The sequence below is a fragment of the Ovis aries genome, chromosome 21 (assembly GCF_016772045.2).
Source record: "Ovis aries strain OAR_USU_Benz2616 breed Rambouillet chromosome 21, ARS-UI_Ramb_v3.0, whole genome shotgun sequence".
Classification (NCBI taxonomy): Eukaryota; Metazoa; Chordata; class Mammalia; order Artiodactyla; family Bovidae; genus Ovis; species Ovis aries.
Genome location: NC_056074.1, coordinates 2233467 through 2256077, shown reverse-complemented (window position 1 = coordinate 2256077; position 22611 = coordinate 2233467). Strand labels below are relative to the sequence as shown.

The window sequence follows — 22611 nt, the reverse complement described above, 5'->3', positions numbered from 1 at the left end:
GACCCGGGGCTCAAACCAGCCTCCCCTGCACTGCAGGTGGACTCTTCATCACTGAGCCATCAGGGCTTAGAGAACACATTTCCCTTCAATTGCATTTTGCCCTGTAACTATTGGAATGAACACTATTTAAAGGCATGCTTTCAGCTAAACTATTCGAGTTCTTTTTTCTTTTAGGCGGTTATCCCAGAGTAAATGTTATTACTTGGACAGTCTCTCTCTCTTTTCTTTTTTCCCTTGCTTTTTTTTTCTTCATTAAAAAAAAAAATCTTGGGAGTAAGCGAATACTCTTTGGTTTCTGTCAGTGAAGCTCACCAGAGAAAATTGAAATCATGCATTTTTCTGGAACATTTTCTTAGACAGCCAAGCGTAGAAGCAAATTACATCCTCTCCGTATATTTTTTTTTTTCTCTTACTCCATGATGAATTTCTTTCTCCAGAGGGAGAAGTGATTTTTAAAAGGCTTGAACAACATGCTAATCTTTCCTTCTGATAGCCCCTGGTTGAATTACCCCTGAATTTGAACCATTTACTGATGAAATGATACTTGACATTAACCACTGTTGTATGGAAATATTTCTAGCACCTGGGGAGAAAATAAAGCGGATGTTCATAATACTGCCGCTGTGTGGCTGAATCTTCCATTTTTCTGAGAACCAACTTGAATTACACTTGCTTCATGCTGACTGACTTTTCTCCTGAGAGACCACTTTTAGACAATAGAAAGATTTGCACCACTGGAAAAAAATGAGAATTTACAGTATTATTATAAGGAAAAAGATTGAGTTTGGGTAATGGTCTGCTTGGCTAGTTGACAGAACCAGCTGGAGGCTTTGGTTTGGGACTTACTTAGTCCTTGTTCAGAATGACAGATATCTTATCCTTGTTGATGAAATACTCTTTTGCTTATAAAACCCTGCTTAGACTTGGGGCTCAAGTAGACAAGCAGAATTTTCCAGTGAGGTGTGAAATAGGAACTTGGTTTTAAGGTTTTGCATCTCAGAGTATTTTTGACTTGGCAAAATACCTTATGGCTATTGAATAAGTAAAAACAGATAATAAAAACTGAAACGATTAACATAGAGTCTTCGTATTAGGACTGTGAAAATTCTTAATTTGCCTTTTTTTCAATGAGAAAAGAAAATGTACAGTACACTGTGGCATTTTCAGCTTTTCCTTCATTTGAAGCATGGAGATGTGTTTATATGATAAGCATTGAGGCAGTTTCTTCAGGGATAAGTCCCTGCTTAGTTGAAATGAGAATGCATACCTTGTGCTATGATGTAGCAAGAATAATGAACCAGTCTCAAGAATCCTGGGATTACCTCCCGCCTTCAAAGCTTTCCAGGCAGCTGTTTGACCTGTCTAGGCCACAGTATCTAACTTGGACTTGATCAGTGTTTCCCCAACTGTATTCACAAAATATTCCTTCTTCTCTTGCCGGTGGCAGTGTGGGGAGAGGAATGGAGAGGAAATTCATGATCAAAAAGATTTTAGAAATTGTGTATATAATATCCCTTGGAATCACAATTTACATAATATGCTTGTACACACAACAAGCATTTACTGATTCCTGACCGAGTATCAGGGAACTTTATTTCTATAGTGGAAATGATCAATATAGATTGTGCTTTCCTACAGAGATTGCAAAGCAGGAAAAATTGTTGCAGGATGAAACTGTTAGAGATGACTAAGGAAGGGAGATGGGAGAAGTTTATTTTGGAGCATACTAAAGACTCCAAAAAGTTCTAAATGAAGAAATCTGTTTACCTTTGTTTAACCGGTGTCTCCTAAAATGTTTTTTAGTTGCACACATATTCACATGTTCGTAGAGTGATATGGGATACAGTTTGGGAAATGGTGGACTAGCTATTTCACCAGGGTCTCTAGTTTCGATGATTATAATTCCTGATTTGTCTAAGGCTCATTTTCATTCCCTCCCTGGAGCATGTTGTGGAGTTGCAGTGTACACTGGCTAGACACGAGTCATTCCACAATTTGATTGAAGTTTTGCCTTTTCAAGGCATTTGTTAAATACTCTAAGAAGAAGAAACTCTAAGGAGATTGCAGTGCACTATGTAATTTACTAACCCAAGTAAGAAACTTTAATACAAGGAAGGCAGTGCTGTCGGGGGAGGTGCATATAGATAAAATACAGACAGAGTTTAGAGAAGTGGTCCTCAGAACGCTGATCGCCCCGAGACCAACTTCTCCTGGGAACCTGTTAGAAATGAGATTCTTAGCCCCCATGGAGACCAACTGATCCAGAAACTCTGGAGGGGAGCCCAGCAATGTGAGCTTTAGCAAGTCCTGCCATGTTTCAGATATGTGCTCAAGTTTCAGAATTGCAGCCTTAGATGTGGAGCTCACTGTGGATTGAGTAGAGGGGTATCTCTAGGATTGCTTCATAGAGTATGCACTGTTTAGTTAAGTCAAGGAAGAAGAGTCAAACCAGTGGAGGCCTATATTGTAAAGGAAGCAATAGCAATGAGACAAATTCACAATAGAAATCTGAGGTCTGGTTTTTAGCTTTTTTGTTTTAAACTGGCAATCTGTGTGACCTTGTCCAAATCATCTAACCTTTCTTGGTGTATTTCCTCAACTCTAAACCTGGGGTGTTGCATGAGACAATTTTATGGTCCTCAGTGGGTTTATGTGCCTCTGGTTTAGTATATCATAATATCTTCTAAGTAATGGCATGACATGGATTATTTATGACCCAAACACCTAGTATATTATCCTGTGGACTCTCTAGCTGCAATGATTTGTATTAATAAAAACTACACAATAAACGCTTCTTCTACTTTTCAGGCAGCCATTAGCATTGGCCAGAGAGTAAAACTTTATTCCCAAGTGTGTTGTACAGACAGTCTGAAACTGATTTCAGGAGCAGGGACCCAGAACATCAAGTAATGTCATGAGGGTGGTAATTTAAGCCATATTGGAATAAGCTGCTCTAGAAGATAGGGTTTAGCAGTATCTGGCTGTGCTGGGTCTCATCGTTGCCAGGAGAAATCCTGCTAGAACTCCCCAGGACTAAATGCCAAGTCTAAGGAGTAGCTCCCTAATGCAGCTCTGGTTTCCTAAGTTTGAAAGTGTACACTCAGGAGTTGGAAATAAGTTACAGAACTGTGGCAAGAGTCCTTAGCCCATGTCACCATGCATGGGACCTCTCCCTGGCTCTGACCCCCACCCATGGCAGGGGCCTGGGTCTGTGGAAGAGTGGCTTTCCTATTAAGGATGGACTGCTCCCTGCCTGCAATGCAGGAGCCAAAGGAGATATGGGTTCGATCCCTGGGTTGGGAAGATCCCGTGGAGGAGGGCACGGCAACCCACTCCAGTGTTCTTACCTGGAGAATCCCATGGACAGAGGAGCCTAGTGGGCTACAGTCCATAGAGTCACAAAGAGTCAGACACGACTGAAGTGACTCAGCATGCACATACTCCATGGATGGTCTTCTTCTTGAGCCGGTATCCTTTTCCCAGTTTTCAGTTACTTTCTGCTTCGTATCCCTTCTTATGAACACTTTAATAGTTATACAGTAGTCCTCTACATACAAACCTTTGAGTTACACATTTTCGAAGATGTGAACCTGTGTGCCAGCCCCTGTATGCCAGCTGTGGTACCGTACTACTGCACTTTCCAAGGTACTGTATTATAGTATGAAATATGTTGTCCTTAGTTTTATGTTTGTTTCTTATGTACATATTATTTGTGTGAAAAGTATTACTGAACCTATTCTATTACATTACTGTATAGCTGATTGGGTCACTTGGGTACCTAAGCTAACTTGGACTAATGAACAGGTTGGACTTACGAAGGTGCTTCAGAACGGAACTCGTTCGTGTGTAGGGGACTTTCTGTAATGCCAGTTCATATTTGTATAACATTTACTGTGTGCCTAACAGTTGGAAGCCTGTTTCATGAGAGTGGGAAATGCTATAAGCCCCCTATTTTAAAGATAAGCCCTATTTGAAAAGCTTTAAGTGTTACCCCAAAGTCACCCAGCCAGTAAGTGGCAAAGCCACCTTTGGGTCTCATGGACTGGCCCTTTGCTGTTAGTAAAAAAGTAATCCTTTCCTTTACCTTTGATGTGGATTCTCTTGTTGAAAAAGAAAATGTCAGCATAGGTTGTGAATTTCCTCCCTTATCCTGCATTTGTGACTCACAGATTTGTGTCCTCTCTAAAAACTGCCTTTAATGATATTAATGGATAGCAGTTGAACCTTACCATGTGCCATGGACTGTTTTAAGTGCTTTATATTTATTAACTCAAATCCAATTCAGGAGGCACTATCGTTCTCATTGTATAATTGAAGACAGCGAGGTGCTGACAGATTAAATAACTTGCCCAAGGTCACACAGCTACTCAAGAGCAGTGCTGGGATTCAAACCCAGGTGGTCAGGCACCAGAGTGTGTGTTCTGGAACCGCTGTATGCACAGGGTTTGCATAGGTTCCGGGCTCAGTCACAGGCCTCACCTGAGCTTCCTTTGCATTTCTCACATAAGGCATCTTGGTCAAGTATGCCTGTGAAGGGGAAGCCCTTCGGATACTGACTTTGTCTCATAGGCTCTCAGAGCTCATTCCCCAAGTACCATCTCTATCTGGCCTATCAACCCCTTTCAAAAATCTGTAAGATAGGAAGAGATGGAGTAAAAATAGAACACTTTTCTAAAGCACTGTTCTACTCTTCAGAAATCCCAGCTGTTTCAGGAGCCCAGTTTAATGGTGGCAAAAGGGAGCTTCCCCAGGTTCCCCAAGCAAGCTGAGCCTCGCTCTGAGCCAAGGCTCACAGAGAGGTGGCTTTTATAAGAGCTGTTCTCTGCCCTGGGGTCTGTGGTGTTTTTTCATCCCTGGAAAGGAAACAGCCTGCCCTTCTGCAGCCCAGCCTGAGGACCTCCATCCAAGCGGACAGGGCCGGGCGGTGAGGCAAGCCGCGCTGCCTCTGGAAAGGAAATGTCTCCAAGATTGATGACTCGATGATCTCTTCAGAGATTATATCAAAAATTATTGATTATGTTACTAAGTCGTAGAAAATAGGCTCCGAGGTTGGGAACTAAGTGCTTTCTTTAAAGTAATCCAGAAGCAGTAAAATAAATCAATGTGCAGAGCTTCTCAAACCATCTCTCATACTCAGGGTTCACAAATAGCTTGTCCCCAATGTGGAAAAGCTGAATTCTTTTTTTTTTTTAAGAAAACATCTTAACAGTCATCTTTGCATACTAAAAAAAGTAAGCCAAAGTCTTATTTTAATACTTACTTTACAGAATTTTAAAGAATTTCTCGCTTCTGGCACTCCTTTATTTTCTAAATTGATGAAGAAAACTGCAAGCTTTTGAATTAATTTGTGCCATATAGGGTTCTTTTTTTTTTTTTAACAAAACTAAAAATACTAAATCCTCATGAGATATTTTTGTTTTAACAACTGAAGTTGACAACTCAGTCCTGCTCAGGGTTTTGAAGTTAAATCCAGATTTTAGAACACAAGAGTACAATTTGATTTCAGTGTAGTTTGAGTCTTTTCATTTGCATTTAAGATCATTAATTCTGCTTTATAAGAAAAATATTCCAGCAGTGTATCTTGCTAAAAAAAAAAACTCAATATGCAAAATATCATTTTCGAATAGTTAAAATGAATGATTTTTTTTTCATATTATGACAACATTTTTTGTTTTGACGGATTCACCAGAAGGGTTTGTAAAAGTAACTCTCCCCCAGGGCACTTAAGTGTTTATTTATAAACAGTTAACTACTTAGAGGAGGGAGTAACTCTAGGGGGAGTAATAAGATGTTAGAAAACAAAGATGACTGCAAAATGATGATAAACCACAGAGTGAAATTTATAATACAACTGAAAGGAAACTGAATTAGTATTCAGTTGGCAAACTTTTCTACTTGGTATTGTCTAGAACCTGGGAGATCTGAGACCTTATATTAGCGGATCTCATCCTATTTTGGGGCAGCAGTTTCCTCACCTTTAAACTCAAGAGAGTGAAACAGATAATCTTTTAGCCTCCTTTATATGTGTGTGTGCTCAGGCCCTCAGTGATGTCGAACTCTTTGCAACCCATGGACTGTAGCCCGCCAGGATCCTCTGTCCATGGGGTTCTCCAGGCAAGAATACTGGGGTAGGGTGCCGTTCCCTTCTCCAGGGGTTCTTCCTGATCCAGGGATCGAACCCGCATCTCTTGTGTCTCCTGCATTGGCAGGCTGGTTCATTAGCAGGCTGGAGAAGGAAATGGCAGGATTCTTGCCTGGAGAATCCCATGGATGGAGGAGCCTGGTGTGCTATAGTCCACGGGGTTGCAAAGACTCGGACACGACTGAACGACTTAACTTTCACTTTTTCTTTCTTTACCACTAGTGCCACCCAGGAAGCCCTTCAGCCTCCTTTGAATTTGTATAATTTCTTGATTCTCTTTCCTGAAGTAAGATGTGCTTATTTGGAGGATTTGGGAGCTGAACATACTACAGGCCTCTGGGTCTCTGTTTACTTCCCTCCCTTAATATTGTGTTTAGTGGGGACTTCCCTGGCCATCCAGTTGTTAAGACTTTGCCTTGCAATGCATGAGGTGTGGTTTGACCCCTGGTTGGAGGGCTAAGACCCTATATGCCTCACAGCCAAAAAAACAAAACATAAACCAAAAGCAATATTGTAACAAGTTTGATAAAAACTTTAGAAGAGTATTGTGTTCAGTACACCAGTATGGTATACCTTCTTCGTGGTACGTGGTTCTTGGTACGCGCTGGTATTGATGCTGGGAATAGGATGGTGTCCAGTTTGGGCGCATCCTGACAGGTTTCCTTCAGGCTGGGCTTAGGGTGGAAATGTGGGGACAGATTAAGAAAACTTTAGTTGAACTAAATTCACCATTGGAGTGGTTTTCTTTTCTGGTGACCGAAGAGTCCAGATTCCTTGGGTGATGTATTGGTAAAACCACAGGAAGTGCGCTGGACATAGACTCTGTTGAAAAAATGAAAGTGTTAATCACTCAGTCATGTCTAACTCTTGGAGACCCCATGGACTGTAGCCCTCCAGGCTCCCCTGTCCATGGAATTCTCCAGGCAAGAATACTGGAGTGGGTTGCCATTCCTGTCTCCAGGGGATCTTCCCTACCCAGGGATTGAAGTTGGGTCTCCTGCATTGCAGAAAGATTCTTTACTGTCTGAGCCACCAGGGAGGACTGGTGAGTAGGTAACGAGGCAGAAACAAAATCTGCATTTCCCTAGAGATGCTGCGAGTACCCTCTTTTCTACCTTAAGAGAGTATGCATGCCTTCAATTATCCTCTTATAAACACCCATCTCCTTCCACTGTGTTCATAGTGAACGTGAAAATGCCTCTTCCATTTTGAAGCATTCTCAGATGGTGAACTAAAAGAGTCTCTTAAGTCATGTGGGTTCTTATTAAAGCTTCTCCTGGTTTCTATCTGTAATCCCTAAGGATCCCTTCTTTCAGCTGAGTGTGCTCCACAGAGAGGTACCCCCAGTTGCACTGATCCCCTGGGGTTCACTCTCCTGGGAGGGATATTTGAACTTCTGCCTCCAAGCTGCTTCTCCGCACATAACTTAGCACATGGAGCATTTCCCAAAGACAGACAGCGAGAGGAACTGCCTGTGAAATTAACTTCTTATACAAAAGGTCATTACATCAGCATGTTTTATTTTTAGTCTTTATTTTGCTTATGAAATTCCTATATTAAACTGTACTGTTATTGCTTACCTATTCAGTGTCTCCTAGATGCTGCATCTGATGATAGCAGCAAGGCGTATTTCCTTCTCAGGTAGAACTAAGCAAATGCAGGCCCAGAATTTCGCTTATGAGAGTTTCCTGGAAGGCAGAATTGGGGAAAAAATGAGAAAGCATTGTGGAGTGTGGAGAGAGTCTGAGTTCTAATATTAGGAAAGTGAGGTTCGATGTTATTATCTACAAAAAATTATAATAATATGTGCCTTGCCAACCATGGATATTTTTATAAGCTACAGAAATACTTGGTAATATTTGAAGATGCTAAACTTCCCTGGGGGATTTTTCAGCTTACAATCAGTGACTATAACTAGTTTAAAACCAGAATGGAGGTAACCAAATAGAGAAGCTGGGTGAGTTTTATGTTTTTCCGTCAGTGATAAATACTGACTAGTTCCGTAGAATTAAAGTAATATGTGCTTCTGGGAAGCGTTAATAATTTCATTCTTGCTTATGTTGATAGAGAATTTAGGAAGACTGATGGTGTGATGGGAAAAAGCATGGATTTTGGAGCAGAAAAGACCAGGGTTTGAGATGCTGCTCTGCTGCTGGAAACTGGATGGGCCAGTGTTCCAGCCAAGTGGGTTAACAGTCTTCTAGCTTTCAGTTTTCTAACATGTAGTTGGGTTCTGTAGTACTTTAGGTTGTTGCGAGGATTAAATGTAACAAAGCAGCTAAGTCACAGAATGCCTGCAGAAGGGTTCCTTTCCTTTCTCCTCTTCTCTTCCATTCTGTTTCCCATAGAAGAGACAGAGAAAGGAAATGTGAGGGTCTGGTGAGTATGTCTTGGTGGAAGAACTCATACATTTGGTTGTTCTAAAAATCTGAGCCAAAGCATATAAATAGAAAGCTCTTTCCTGTTAAATAACATTCCCCTTCTCTGTTTTTAAAGCACTTGACAGATTTTACAGTTAAAATAGGAAAATATTTTTAATCTTTTCTTCTACACAGTCATAGAGCTGTGGTGACTGTGGAAATTTAATAGTAGCTGATAAAAATAATTGGAAGTAATTCCTTCAATTACTCATAAGAAGATAAATCTCTTGTCATTCTTTAAATTTTCCTTGCACAAAATCTTCCTTACCTCTCTTGTTCTGAGAGGCACAGTCCACTCGTGAATATCGCTTAGATCAGGTAACTCCTTAGGGATGGTCCTCCCTGCTTGGTTTGTTACATGATATTTTGTTAATCTTCATTGTATTGGATTATGCCTAACTCTTGATCGGTTTAAAATTCAACACGACAGAGATGGTAATACTTGGAATACATTTCTTTAAATATCCTAATTATAAAAAATAATTACACAACCATTGATGTACAATGTTGATTTAAGAAATATTAGAGGATACAAGATGCTCCCCAAACTCACAGCATAGTTAATTCATTTTAAAGATAAAAATGCAGTTTATATGTAAATGTTTAAGTCATAATAGAATCATATCACATATACTGTTTTATGGTCTTTTTTCCATGTAGTATTATATTTTTACTATACCTGAAAATACATACCTTTTTAGTCCTTATTTTTAATGGCTGCATAGTATTTTGTTTTCTAAAATGTGCCACAAAGTATTTGCTTTTCAATTGATAAGCATTAATATTTTTTCAATTGTTGTGTTTTAAACTGTCCTGTAAATGTACACATGTCTAATTATTTGCTTAGGATAATTGCCTAGAATTTAATATTATGTCAGCAGTAAATGAACTTCTTAAGCCTTGCAGTATGTATTTCTAAACTGACCTTCAGAATACAAGAAAGCTTACACCAGTGAACAGTCAATCCTATCAGCACTGTAGAAGTGTCACTCAAAAAAATCGGGCATGATAGGTATAAATCCTAGTGATTTTTAATTCCTTGTCATCTAATAGTAGGGAGTGTTCTACTTTTTTTTCTTGTATTGATGTTTTAGTAAAAAGATTTTATAATAAAGTTTTCAAAACACACTGTTTCATAATAGTTGCTTCTGTTCCTTCTCTCATGTTCCTCTAGGTTAATTTATCTCTTCTCTCTCTCTGTTTTTCCCCTCCAGGATGGAAGTATGATGTGATGGATATAACTATGGGATACTGTGTGGGCACACGGCCTCCCTCTTGCCTCATTCTCCTGCTTCTCAAGCTTTTGGCTACACTCTCTCAGGGGCTGCCTGGGACCGGAGCCCTGGGTTTCCACTTCACACATTCCATTTATAATGCTACCGTGTACGAGAACTCGGCAGCAAGGACTTACGTCAACAGCCAGAGTCGCATGGGCGTCACCTTGATCGATCTGTCCTGGGACATCAAATACAGAATAGTGTCTGGAGACGAGGAAGGCTTTTTCAAAGCCGAGGAAGTCATCATTGCAGATTTCTGTTTTCTCAGAATAAGAACTAAAGGTGGCAATTCCGCCATATTGAACAGGGAAATTCAGGACAATTATTTATTGATAGTCAAGGGCTCTGTCCGAGGTGAGGATTTGGAAGCATGGACCAAAGTGAGCATACAGGTTTTAGATATGAATGACCTGAGACCCTTATTTTCACCCACAACCTACTCAGTTACAATCGCAGAAAACACACCACTAAGGACTAGTGTTGCCCAGGTGACAGCGACAGATGCAGACATCGGTTCCAATGGCGAATTCTACTACTACTTCAAGAACAAAGTTGAGCTCTTTTCAGTCCACCCCACGAGCGGGGTCATCTCCTTAAGTGGACGATTAAATTATGATGAAAAGAGCAGATACGATCTGGAGATCTTGGCCGTGGACCGGGGAATGAAGCTGTATGGGAATAATGGAGTGAGCAGCACTGCCAAGCTTTATGTTCATGTTGAACGGGTAAACGAGCATGCCCCTACTCTCCACGTGGTCGCTCACGTTCCTTTCTCATTGGACACAGAGCCTGTATACGCGGTGGTGACAGCAGAAGACCTCGATGAAGGGGCCAATGGAGAGATTGAGTCTGTTTCCATCGTGGCTGGGGACCCTTTAGACCAGTTCTTCCTGGCCAAGGAAGGAAAGTGGGTGAATGAGTACAGGATTAAGGAGAAGAAGCCGGTTGACTGGGAGAGCTTTCCCTATGGCTACAACCTCACTCTTCAAGCCAAAGACAAGGGGTCACCTCAGAAATTTTCAGCAGTCAAGGTAGTCCACATCGCCAACCCCAAAAGAGACACTGTTCCAGTTAGATTTGAGAAAGAAGTGTACGAAGTGAGCATTAGTGAATTTTCCCCTCCTGGTGTTGTGGTTGCTATAGTAAAATTAAGTCCCGAACCACTAGATGTGGAGTACAGATTGTCCCCTGGAGAGGATGCCCAGTACTTCACAATCAATCCCCGGTCAGGTCTGATCGTCACCGCACAGCCACTGAATACCATTAAGAAGGAGGTTTATAGACTGGGGGTGACAAATAAAGAAGGAGATTTAAAAACACAAGTCACCATCAGCATAGAAGATGCCAATGACCACACCCCAGAATTTCAGCAGCTGTTGTATGAGGCATTTGTGAATGAGAGTGTTCCCGTGGGAACAAGCGTTCTGACAGTTTCAGCTTCTGATAAGGATAAAGGAGAAAATGGGTACATCACCTACAGTATTGCCAGCTTGAACGTGTTGCCATTTGCCATTAACCAGTTTACAGGCATCATCAGCACCACTGAAGACTTGGACTTTGAATCCTCTCCAGAAACGTACAGGTTCATCGTCAGAGCCTCTGACTGGGGCTCGCCATACCGCCACGAGAGTGAGGTCAACGTGACTATTCGAGTCGGAAATGTCAATGACAACAGCCCCCTCTTTGAAAAAGTGGCTTGCCAGGGAGTGATCTCCTATGACTTTCCAGTTGGGGGTCATATCACAGCTGTCTCAGCGATCGATATTGACGAGCTGGAGCTTGTAAAGTACAAAATCATCTCTGGAAACGAACTTGGTTTCTTTTATTTAAACCCAGACTCTGGTGTTTTGCAGCTTAAAAAGTCACTGATGAATTCTGGCATTACAAATGGAAATTTCGCCCTCAGGATTACAGCCACTGATGGAGAGAATCTTGCGGACCCTATGTCTATTAACATTTCAGTCCTACATGGGAAGGTGTCTTCAAAGAGCTTCAGTTGCCGAGAAACTCGTGTGGCTCAGAAGCTGGCAGAGAAGCTCCTCATTAAGGCTAAAGCCAATGGGAAACTGAATCTAGAAGATGGATTTCTTGACTTTTATTCAGTTAACCGGCAGGGACCACGTTTTGACAAGTCATTTCCTTCTGATGTGGCTGTGAAGGAGAATCTGCCAGTTGGTGCTAACATCCTGAAGATTAAAGCCTATGATGCCGACTCTGGCTTCAATGGGAAGGTGCTATTTACAATATCTGATGGGAATATGGATAGCTGTTTTAATATTGATATGGAGACTGGGCAACTTCAAGTCCTTATGCCCATGGATCGAGAGCACAGAGACCTCTATCTCCTTAACATCACCATCTATGACTTAGGGAACCCACAAAAGTCCTCATGGAGGTTGCTTACCATCAACGTGGAGGATGCCAATGACAATAGCCCGATTTTTATTCAAGACAGTTATTCAGTTAACATTCTTGAGAGTTCAAGTATTGGCACTGAGATTATTCAAGTGGAAGCCAGTGACAAAGATTTGGGTTCTAATGGTGAAGTGACTTACTCAGTCTTGACAGATACACAACAATTTGCCATCAATAGCTCCACTGGAATCGTGTATATAGCAGACCAATTGGACCGGGAATCCAAAGCGAACTATTCTTTAAAAATAGAAGCCAGAGACAAGGCAGAAAGTGGCCAGCAGCTCTTTTCTGTTGTCACCCTGAAGGTTTTCTTGGATGATGTCAATGACTGCTCCCCAGCTTTCATTCCCAGTAGCTACAGTGTGAAGGTCCTTGAAGACCTCCCTGTTGGCACTGTCATTGCTTGGCTGGAGACCCATGACCCAGATCTGGGACTGGGGGGTCAAGTGCGCTATTCTTTGGTCAATGATTACAATGGGAGATTTGAAATAGATAAAGCAAGTGGCGCCATCCGCCTGAGCAGGGAGCTTGACTATGAAAAGCAGCAGTTCTATAACCTCACAGTTCGGGCCAAGGACAAAGGGCGGCCTGTCTCGCTGTCATCTGTGTCCTTTGTGGAGGTGGAAGTTGTGGATGTCAATGAAAACCTCCATACTCCCTATTTCCCGGACTTTGCTGTTGTTGGCTCTGTAAAAGAGAACTCACGGATTGGAACCAGCGTGCTGCAGGTGACTGCCCACGATGAGGACTCGGGGAGGGATGGGGAGATCCAGTACTCCATCAGGGATGGCAGTGGTCTTGGAAGGTTCAATATTGATGACGAGAGTGGTAAGTTTCAAGTTTTGTGCCAGAAGTGTTGTTTCACGTCTCTTCAGTTGTCAACACTGGGAAAGTGAAGGGCTATTCTTGAACTCAAGTGGAATGACAGATGAGGTTGCACTGGTGCAGAGGTGACCAAGTCAAAGCTTTTCCTTAGAATGCACTGACTTGTAAGAAGACCTCTTTATACATGAGAGCCGGTGGTTTTCAGTGGGAGTCCCTGGTTTCTTTCCTGTCCAGCCACGCTGTCACTAGGTTGATAAGCATAGGTAATTCTCACCTCTGCTGAGTGTACTCAGGACCTTCACTAAATTAAGGGTCCTGATAAAGTAAATTACATTTGCATTGGCTTTACATTAGTAGTGTGAAATGAGTTTTCAAGTGGCTCTTTTTTCCCTCTACAGACAGGCTTTGCTGAAGCTATCTGGCATTAGTTGCTTGGTCTCTGGGGTCTCATAGGCACCTCTGGCCCTTGACTGACAGGCGTTTGCACTGTATCGGCCCCACTGATACATGGAGGCATCCTTCTACAAACACTTTCATGATAGACTAGAGGAGGCATGCTGTGGATTTTATTTATGTAAAAAAATGGTTTTAAGATTTTACCTGTAAGAATTTACATTTTATAGAAACATTTTAAGATGTGGGACAAAATTGTCCTGATATTTTTGTTGTCCCCTACCTGTTGATTTACACATCATCATAGCTACAGATAGGTATTTTATTTCTATTCTTATTGTCATTATTTGCCTTTAAACATACAGGTGCTTGGCTGTGTGTATGTGTGTGTGTGTGTGTGTGTGTGTGTGTGTGTGCGCGTGCGCGTGCGTGCGCATGCCTTGATCAGCAGAGTAACTTTTTCTTTTTTTAGTATTTATTTTTATTTATTTACACGGCTGCGCCGGGACTCAGTTGCGGCACGTGGGATCTTGCGCTGCAGCCTGTGGGATCTAGTTCCCTGACCAACCTGGGCCTCCAGCATTGGGAGGCCAGTGCTGGACCACTCGGGAAGTCCCCAGAGTATCTTTTTCTAGTCTTCTCTAGGTTGTAGACATCTCAAGACAGGGGCTCCGTCTTCTCCATTCCCGTGTGAATGGTACTGTTGGCGCTCTTCATTTGCGGGGACGCATTTGGATCCAGGAAAGTATTTTCTACAATGCTCACAGGGTGTTTTGTTCCCAGTAAGGAAGACGGTGATGATGCTGATGACGATCATGAAAACAGGTAGTGGGAAGGGGTTGTCATAAGGATCCTAGTTTACAGTAGTTATACCAGAAAAGGGGCTTGAGAAGCTGTTTCAATATTGGATAGAAGTAGCAAAACTCTCTGTACCATCACAGATTTAAACTTTAAATTGTATATTTTTAATATATGATTTCTGATTACGGCCAGTATAAACCATAAAACTGATTCCATAGCCACAAAGAAGGAAAAGGTAAATGTCAGGAAAACTGGGTTCTGATTTAATCGTATACTCTATCTTTTATATGTAACTTGTCATTCAGTTAGAATGTATTTTTACCTTTGAAATACAGAATGAGAAAAGCGATCTTTACTGAGGGTCTATTCTGTGCTACTAGTTTACTATTAACAGTAATGGCTTCATTGAGTACTTGCAATGGGCAACATACTGTATGAAGGGTTTTATAGTCAAGTCTTATTTAATTCTTCCAATAGTCCCATTAATCTTAATACTCAATTCATGAACCAATATTCAGAGAAGATACATAACTTGGAGCCTAGTTTCAAGTTTAGCTCTCAGTAACTGTGGTGTCCACTGCAATCTCCAGTCTAAAGACAAGCACGGGCTTCCTTGCTTGTTTCTAGAGACACTTGAGTTTGGTGTTGATCTAACATTTGTAAGAGTACAGTGTTAAATGTGTGTCAGAATCCTTAGAGTCCTGAGCGCAGAGACGGCTGGCACCAGCCGTTAATCGCCGTCCTCTCCCCTTGCGGTCCCATTGTTTGTGTGCTTCTCCAGTGTGAGAAGCTTCCCTTTGGGACTCAGGTGGGTATAGGTAGGTAGGTCAACAGTAAGGTATCAGGCTGAATGAGTAACCACTTCAGCCTAATGGCTGCATCAAACCACAGGGGGTTGCTCTGTTAGGAAGTTTCCCCTTGTGTCACTTGATGCAGGCAAGAGCAGGAGCAGTTTGGCGAGAGTGGCCTAGACTTTCCCAGTTTGTACTGTTCTGTTTTCATCTAGGGTATTACTGCAGAAAATGTGTGTATAGTTATTTGATGCTATAGCTGGTTTTATAATTCATTATATAAATTATTTTTATTGAAGTATAGTTGATTTGCAATTATATATATGTATGCTGCTGTTGCTGCTAAGTCGCTTCAGTTATGTCCAACTCTGTGCGACCCCATAGACGGCAGCCCACCAGGCTCCCCCATCCCTGGGATTTTCCAGGCAAGAATACTGGAGTGGGTTGCCATTTCCTTCTCCAGTGCATGAAAGTGAAAGTGAAGTCGCTCAGTCATGTCTGACTCTTCACGACCCCATGGACTGCAACCTACCAGGCTCCTCCGTCCATGGGATTTTCCAGGCAAGAGAACTGGAGTGGGGTGCCAGTGCCTTCTCTGATATATATGTATATACTACATACATACATACATTCTATCCCTATTCACATTCTTTTCCATGATAGGTTATTACAAGATATCAAGTATAGTACCCTGTGCATAGAGTGGCTCCTTCCTTATCTGTTGTGTGTATAGTCCATGGGCTTGCAAAGACTCAGACGTAGCCGAGAGACTAAGCACAGCACAGCGTATGTAGAGTAGTGTGCATCTGTTAATCCTAAACTCCCAGTTTATCCTCTACCCGCCTTCCTCTTTGGTAGCCATAAATTTGTTTTCTGTATCTGGTTCTGTTTATAAATGAGTTGATCTGTATTATCTGTTTAGATTCCACGCATGAGTGATATCGTATGGCATTTGTCTTTGTTAGTCCACTTAGTGTGACAATCTCTAGGCCCAGCCGTGTTGCTGCAGATGGCGTCATTTCATGCTTTTCATGACTGAGTAACACTCCACTCACCTTGCTTTATCCACTCATCTCTCCTCCTTACCTGTTCATCTGTCTGCGGCTGTTCAGGTGGCCTCCCTGCTTTGGCTGTTGTAATCAGTGCTGCCGTGAGCACTGGGGTGCGTGTACCTTTTTCAATTAGTGTTTTGACTTCAGGAGTTTGGTGTCTTTTGCCTCTGTTGAAAAGTCAGCTCACTGTTTTGCATTTGTTCCCTTATATTCTGGATTGCATAAAACAAATTTCGCCATAAGTGATAAAAATGTCACTTTCATTTTGACATTGCTTTGTGACTTAATCTCTTTTCTTAGGTCATTAACTCCTCTGGGGTAAAGAGTAGCTGGGTGCATCATGTAAAGTCATGTACCTGTTTTGAGGATATATCTAGAACCATTTCCTCTCAGTCTTAACTCAGTACTCTGTTCTTTGCATTCATTAGCCATGTTTCTGATTTAACTTCCTAGAGAATTACTTAGTTTTAAAACTACAGTGACTATTTCTTTTTCTCCTTTATATTTCATATGGTTTCTCTGTTTAAGGAAGTAAAACTATGTTTTTCTCTGGTTATCAGAAAAGAGGCTTGGACTTGATGATGAAATGTTTTAATGAAGATTAGAGTTCCCATATGGTAATATTCTTAGCCATCTTTCTTCCATCTCGCTTCTTGTAGATTTTAACATCCCACCCTAAGAAGCTGACGAGGAATGATTGCCTCGACTTGTGCCAGGGGATGCTAAGGTTGGGGATAAGTTTGGCAAATGTATGAGCGACAAGAGAAGCCATCCCTTTGTACTGTTTGGCTTATGCTCCTGTTGAATGATCCATCAGCTCTGCCTGCAACCGCTAAAAATCATGGCTTGAGCCGCTGGCAGAATGAATGGATGGCTGTCTAGCCCTACTACTGTTACTGGGTCTGAAGTCTGGACTCTGCTCTTCGTTTGAACCCCAGGCATAAAACGGCTTAAACTTGTTTAGAGTTTGGTCTTTCAAGAGAACCTTGAAAGCTCCCGCCAAAGCTTGTGTTGTAGCTTGCATGGATTCATGGGTCTCAAGCTTTTGCATGCACGTGAATCAGCTGGAAAGTTTGTTAGCAATGCAGATCCCCAGGCCTGATTCCCAAGGATTCTGATTCCGTTGCTCTGGGATGGGAGCCTAAGAATCTTCACGTGAGCTCTTCAAGCTGTTCTTCTGTATGTGGTTCGGAAACACTGCCCTAAATTTACCTGGGCTCTTTAGAGTATGTTTACAGATTCTTTCCTATAAATTCCTTTTCCTCATTCTTTGGAAAGGCGGGGAATTGAACTCATGTTTTGGATGAATTTCTTTTTTAAGCAAGCTTTCCAACCCCAATAAATCTTCTATTACTCATTAATAGTGATAGTTTTCTGAATGCTTTCCTGATGAATCAAAAATCTATTTATATGCTTTAGTAACTGCAGTGCTCCTGTTTTGTGAATCAGCTTATGCTGGGATTAGTTGATTCACTTAGTAGTTCTAGGGGCTTCCCTGGTGACTCAGATTGTAAAGACTTTGCCTGCAATGCAGGAGACCCGGGTTCAGTCCCTGGGTTGGGAAGATCCCCTGGAGAGAGAATGACATCCCACTCCAGTGTTCTTGCCTGGAGAATTCCCTGGACAGAAGAGTCCATGGGGTTGCAAAGAGCTGGACACGACTGAGCAACTATCACTTATACTTTAATAGTGTTCTGTTCTTCATTATTTTGGAACTCAGTGAACAAAACCATACCTTTGGAGTTTTTTACCATGTACAGGCACTTATAAATGTTTAATAACATTCACAGTAAATAGATTAGCTGAGGGGCCTTCAACTACAGTGGATTCAATCACAGTTTAAATGACCAGTGACCAGTCTGGAAGATGGAACATGCAATTTAATCTTTTTTTTTTCCTTCACAAAGAACACATTCTTATTCTTTGACACGATAAAAATTCATATTCTTGGCTACTCAGAAGTTTTAGAAGGTTTAGACAGAGTACATTGTACATTTTAAACTATAATTTTCCGTTAGATACTTTTGTAAGCTGCAATGACTTTCACTGTTTTATTTAGCTGATATTAAAGAAATATTTAATCTAAATAGTTTTCAGTTCAGAATATTAATCATGGATAATTTGGAAGATATTTTACCATTCATTATTACTAATTATATTATTGATCCATTTATCAAGTACCTGTTTTTTGCTAGGCACTGTGCTGGGTGCTTTGTAGGTACTTTCTAATTGATACATTAATCCAGCAAGGTGGGGTTCAGTGAGATTTGCCTAACCGGGGTCTAGCATTTGGGAGTTGTCTGAGCTGGAATTGACAGTCTAGTGACGTGGACTCCAAATCTCATGTTAATCCCCTTCTTTTCTACTCTAGTCTGCCACTATAACCTTGCTAAGTGTATGTATTAGTCAGGTTTTCTGTATTATTGCTGTGTAAGAAACAATCAAAAAATTTCAGTGGCTTATAAAAGCAGATTTTTTTTTTCTTGCTCTTGGGTCTGGCAAAATAGTTGAGGTTGTTGCAGGGTGTAGTGTGAGTTACGATCTATTCTACATGCTTTTCCTACTCCAGGACCCAGGCTGAAGAGAGTACTCAGTGTCTGGGCTGTAGTGTTCTTGAAGTCAGGTCAGGAGTGCCAGAGGCTGATGGAAACTTGCAGTGCCTCTTGAAGTCTTAACTCAAGACTGGTCTGCATTCCATTGATCAAAGACCACCTTGGGATCGAGTTGAATATCGATGTGGGGCAGAGAAGACTACTTCTCTTACAGAGAAAGGGAGGAAGAGGCATGGATCATTACTGAATGATAACGCAGCCTGACATAGCATATGACAGCGGTCACTGCTGTCTTCACAATCTATTGTTGTTTGGGCACTACCTTTATGGGAGGCACTGGGTCAGTTCGCGGTGACACAGAGGGCCACAGGTGTCAGACTGGGCCTTCTCCAGTGCGATCAGGATCTTTCTAGCTCTCCAATGTTGAGATGCTATACTTGATCTTTTATAGGGAGAAAAATTCATTTCAGCTGGTGGCCAGGGAAAGAATAAAGATAAGAATTAAAGATTTTAAAATTTAAAATTTAAAAAATAAAAAACTAAAAAAAATAAAAAATAAAAAAAAAATAAAGATATGCAACTATGTAGCATTTATTTAGTTAGTTCAAATGAAGAACTGTTTGCTAGCTGCCAGTGCTGAGTCTAATACTCTTTATTTGCAGACTCTAATCAAGTGTCAAGAGTGGGTGAATCAAAAACAGGAAGAGAAACATTTGTATTGTTAAAAATTTGAGGAGCCTTTTATCATTGCAGAAGTCAGATATTGAAAGAGCTGGGTAATTTCCATAGGATCATGTTTCTTGCATAATGTCATAAAGTATAAGCTTCTGTTTTCTGACACTCAGAGGCATTGGAAATCATATTTTTTCTTATAGACAGCTGCTAACTGTTCCAGCTTCTTTTCTGAAAACTTGCTGTTTCAACTCCTTTTTGACAATTTGAGGAGTAAGACAGACATTACTCGGCAACTTTGGTGTAGTTCACGATAATTCCAGACTAAATGGTGATCCCCATCCTCATTCTTATTTCCAGGTGATATTTGTATCGCCCGCCCATCTAGGTCGAAAGAGATTCATTGAATTTGGCTCAAAATTTGCCCCTGGGACCAGAGCAAGTTAAGGAGAGGAATGAAGTTAGGTTCAAGTGATAGCAGAAGCTTTTCTTGGCCCTGGATTTTTACCCTTTAGCTCTAGACTTTTTGATCATAATTATCTGAGAGAAATATAATGTTCCCGGAGGAGCTCTGAACACTCCACGACATTCAGATGAATCTAGTAGTTGTCATGTAAATCAGGCAGGAGGGAGGGGTGGAAGCTTCTGGAAAATAATGAACAGCATGCTTTCATTGCTCTTTTCAGCAGGTGCCTTCTTGACCTTTTCTTAGCAGTAGGCTGAAGGCAATTCAGGCTTTAATAGAGGACCCTTGGTTCAAATCTGTGACTATTTCTGCCCTGTGCATCAACTCTATGCTGCCATTGTCCCCATGCAACTAGTAAATGATAAGTATAATGGCCAGCATAAAGAGGAAACCCACACTGGGGGGCAAGCCGACAATCTCGAAGCTTGTGTGGTCTTTCCTCTGAGCCCATTCTTCCTTTTATGTTTTAATAATAGAGCCTTCCCACAGTTTACCTGGCCCTTCCTGTCAGCAGCATCATGATTTCCTCAGTGCTAGGTGATGCTGAATGGTATTTACTTCTTCAGTTAGCAGAGAATGAGATTTCAGAGGCCTAGTAAGCAGAGGTTACGAACACGATCATGATTGCTCCATGTATTACTGGCTTTCTGGAAGAGGTATTGGGGTAAATTTATTGTTTGTGGCTTCAGGTAGCTGGTATCTCATTTCAGTCTTCTAAAAAAATTTTTTGCAGGTGTTTTATATGCACATTGAAGGATACTTTCGTTTATTATTACATTTGGAAGAATTATAGAGTTTGGTAAATATTTATGTGATGCCTCTATATTCACTGTGTTTCATTGAAAAGAAAATGAAATGAAAATGAAAATGGGCTGCAGTCTGTAGTTTTAGCTTGCCAGTTTTTATGAAAGCTTGTCTTATCGACAGACAGAATCTACGAAGAGTTGTGTGTAGGATTCAATTCAATTTATATTAAATTCTGGGCACTGATACGCGAATTATTGAATATACTAGGACTCTCCAAATTTTTCCTTTGGACATTTGATGATTTAATGGCTCCTCTAGGACCATTCTGCGTGATTAAATTCCCCGATTTTCATTTGCATAATATAGGTAACATTCAAGTTGCTTTTAAAAAGCAGTATGCTGGTGAGAATAATGCCAAATAAAATAATATATTGAATAAAAATATTTTGAGTCTAAAAGTTTAAATAAATTTGAATAAAAATGGAAGGAATTAAGAGAAAAATTTATGGTGCATACAGGTCAGCACACACACACATACATATACATACACACACACACGGATGATATGGTAAAAACATGAAGGCTTTGTGATTTAACTGCATGATCTATGAAACAGTGCTTAAACCATTTTCAATTCTTTTTCTACACTTTCTTCCTTAAAAGTCTACCTCTTCACTTTCGCTGCTTCTCTGCTCCCTTTTTTCCTCCTCTTCCTTCTTTCCTTGCCACATTTATGTAGTACACGAGTTCTCTGCAGGCTTTGGGGCTGAAGAAGATGCATAGATGTTTAAGACGAGGATGAGTAGTAGAGACAGAGAAGCATGTAATTGCAAACTGTGGGATACATAGGAGACATAACCTAAGTGAGAGCCTTGTGCTGGCCATTTATCATGTTCATTGTGGCCTTGGCATCAGCCTTTGGCATTATGCGATGATTTTTACAAATTCCAGTTGGAGAAAGGACAGTCTGAGAGATAACCAGAGCATTAAAGTCAGTTGATGATGATATATCAGCAAGGCTTAATTGTCAAGGAATGCATAACCCCAGAAATAGATCGAGGTTTTATGAAGCTTGAAACTCATACAATTTGGGTGGCTTCTTTGAGGAAAAAGTATAAACAGTATGACTGCAAAGTTTTTATATTTGCTTAGAATGAGGAAAGAAATAACAGTAATTCATGAGTTTGAAAGTCAACAAACACATGTATCACAAATCTCAGAAAAAATATATTTTGTTTATATTTTTATATTTATTTTAAATATAAATGCAATTTATAATTATATAATATTTTGTTTGTATTTTATAAAGTATCTACCACACATTTCTAATACATTTTTTCCCATATACTTTTTGGTTGCATTTTTTCTTTGATTGCCTCTTATAAGATAATAATCTTATAATTGTTTCTATAAAAAGTTCAGAAACATTATTTTTCTCCCAGTGTGGTTGATTGAAATTTTTTTATTCAGAGTTTAGAAATGTTTTTCTAGAGACACAGCTTGTTATTGATAGTGCTATATGTATTTTCTCCGTTGCTGTCAAAGTTGAAAAAAATCTCTTGTCAAGTTTATTTCTCATATAAACTGTTTTAGATCTACTTGCTGTTAATAATAACTGACTGCTATAGGTCTGTGCTCTGTAAACAAACAAAAAAACATTCTAGTAATTTCCATTTCTGAGAATCTAATCAACCAAAAGAAATAACTTATGGTGCACTTAAAATTTGTATGCTTCTTTTCAGGAGAAAACTTTCAGAACCAAATCTTCCAATTAAAAGCTTGCATGTCTAAAGATTGCGGAATTTTCCACAGGCTAGCTCCTGGCTCTGTACCTCTGGTCCCTAATTTCTCCTCCCCAGTGGCCGTAATTCTTATACTGGTCACCCCAGGTTGTGATTGTGTGGTGATGCAAGCTCTGTCCTGTCACATCTGTGCTACAGAGCTGGCTGTTTCAGTGCAATGGGTAGGAAAAGGCTTTTGGTAAGCCGTTCCTACCCTGGGCAGCTGGTAGCAATTTGTCTATATGTGGCATTGATGGTGAGCCATTAAATGCAAGCC

At 40.7% G+C, this 22611-nt stretch overlaps 1 protein-coding gene across 1 annotated transcript in view; it reads left to right on the top strand.

Moving 5' to 3' along the window:
- The window catches only part of FAT3 (FAT atypical cadherin 3), an 817465-nt gene that overhangs the window by 144080 nt on the left and 650774 nt on the right, over positions 1 to 22611 (top strand). The window contains exon 3 of the mRNA XM_060404221.1: positions 9777 to 13082. Coding sequence (XP_060260204.1) covers positions 9777 to 13082 — 3306 coding nt within the window. The remainder of the gene's footprint in view (positions 1 to 9776; positions 13083 to 22611) is intronic.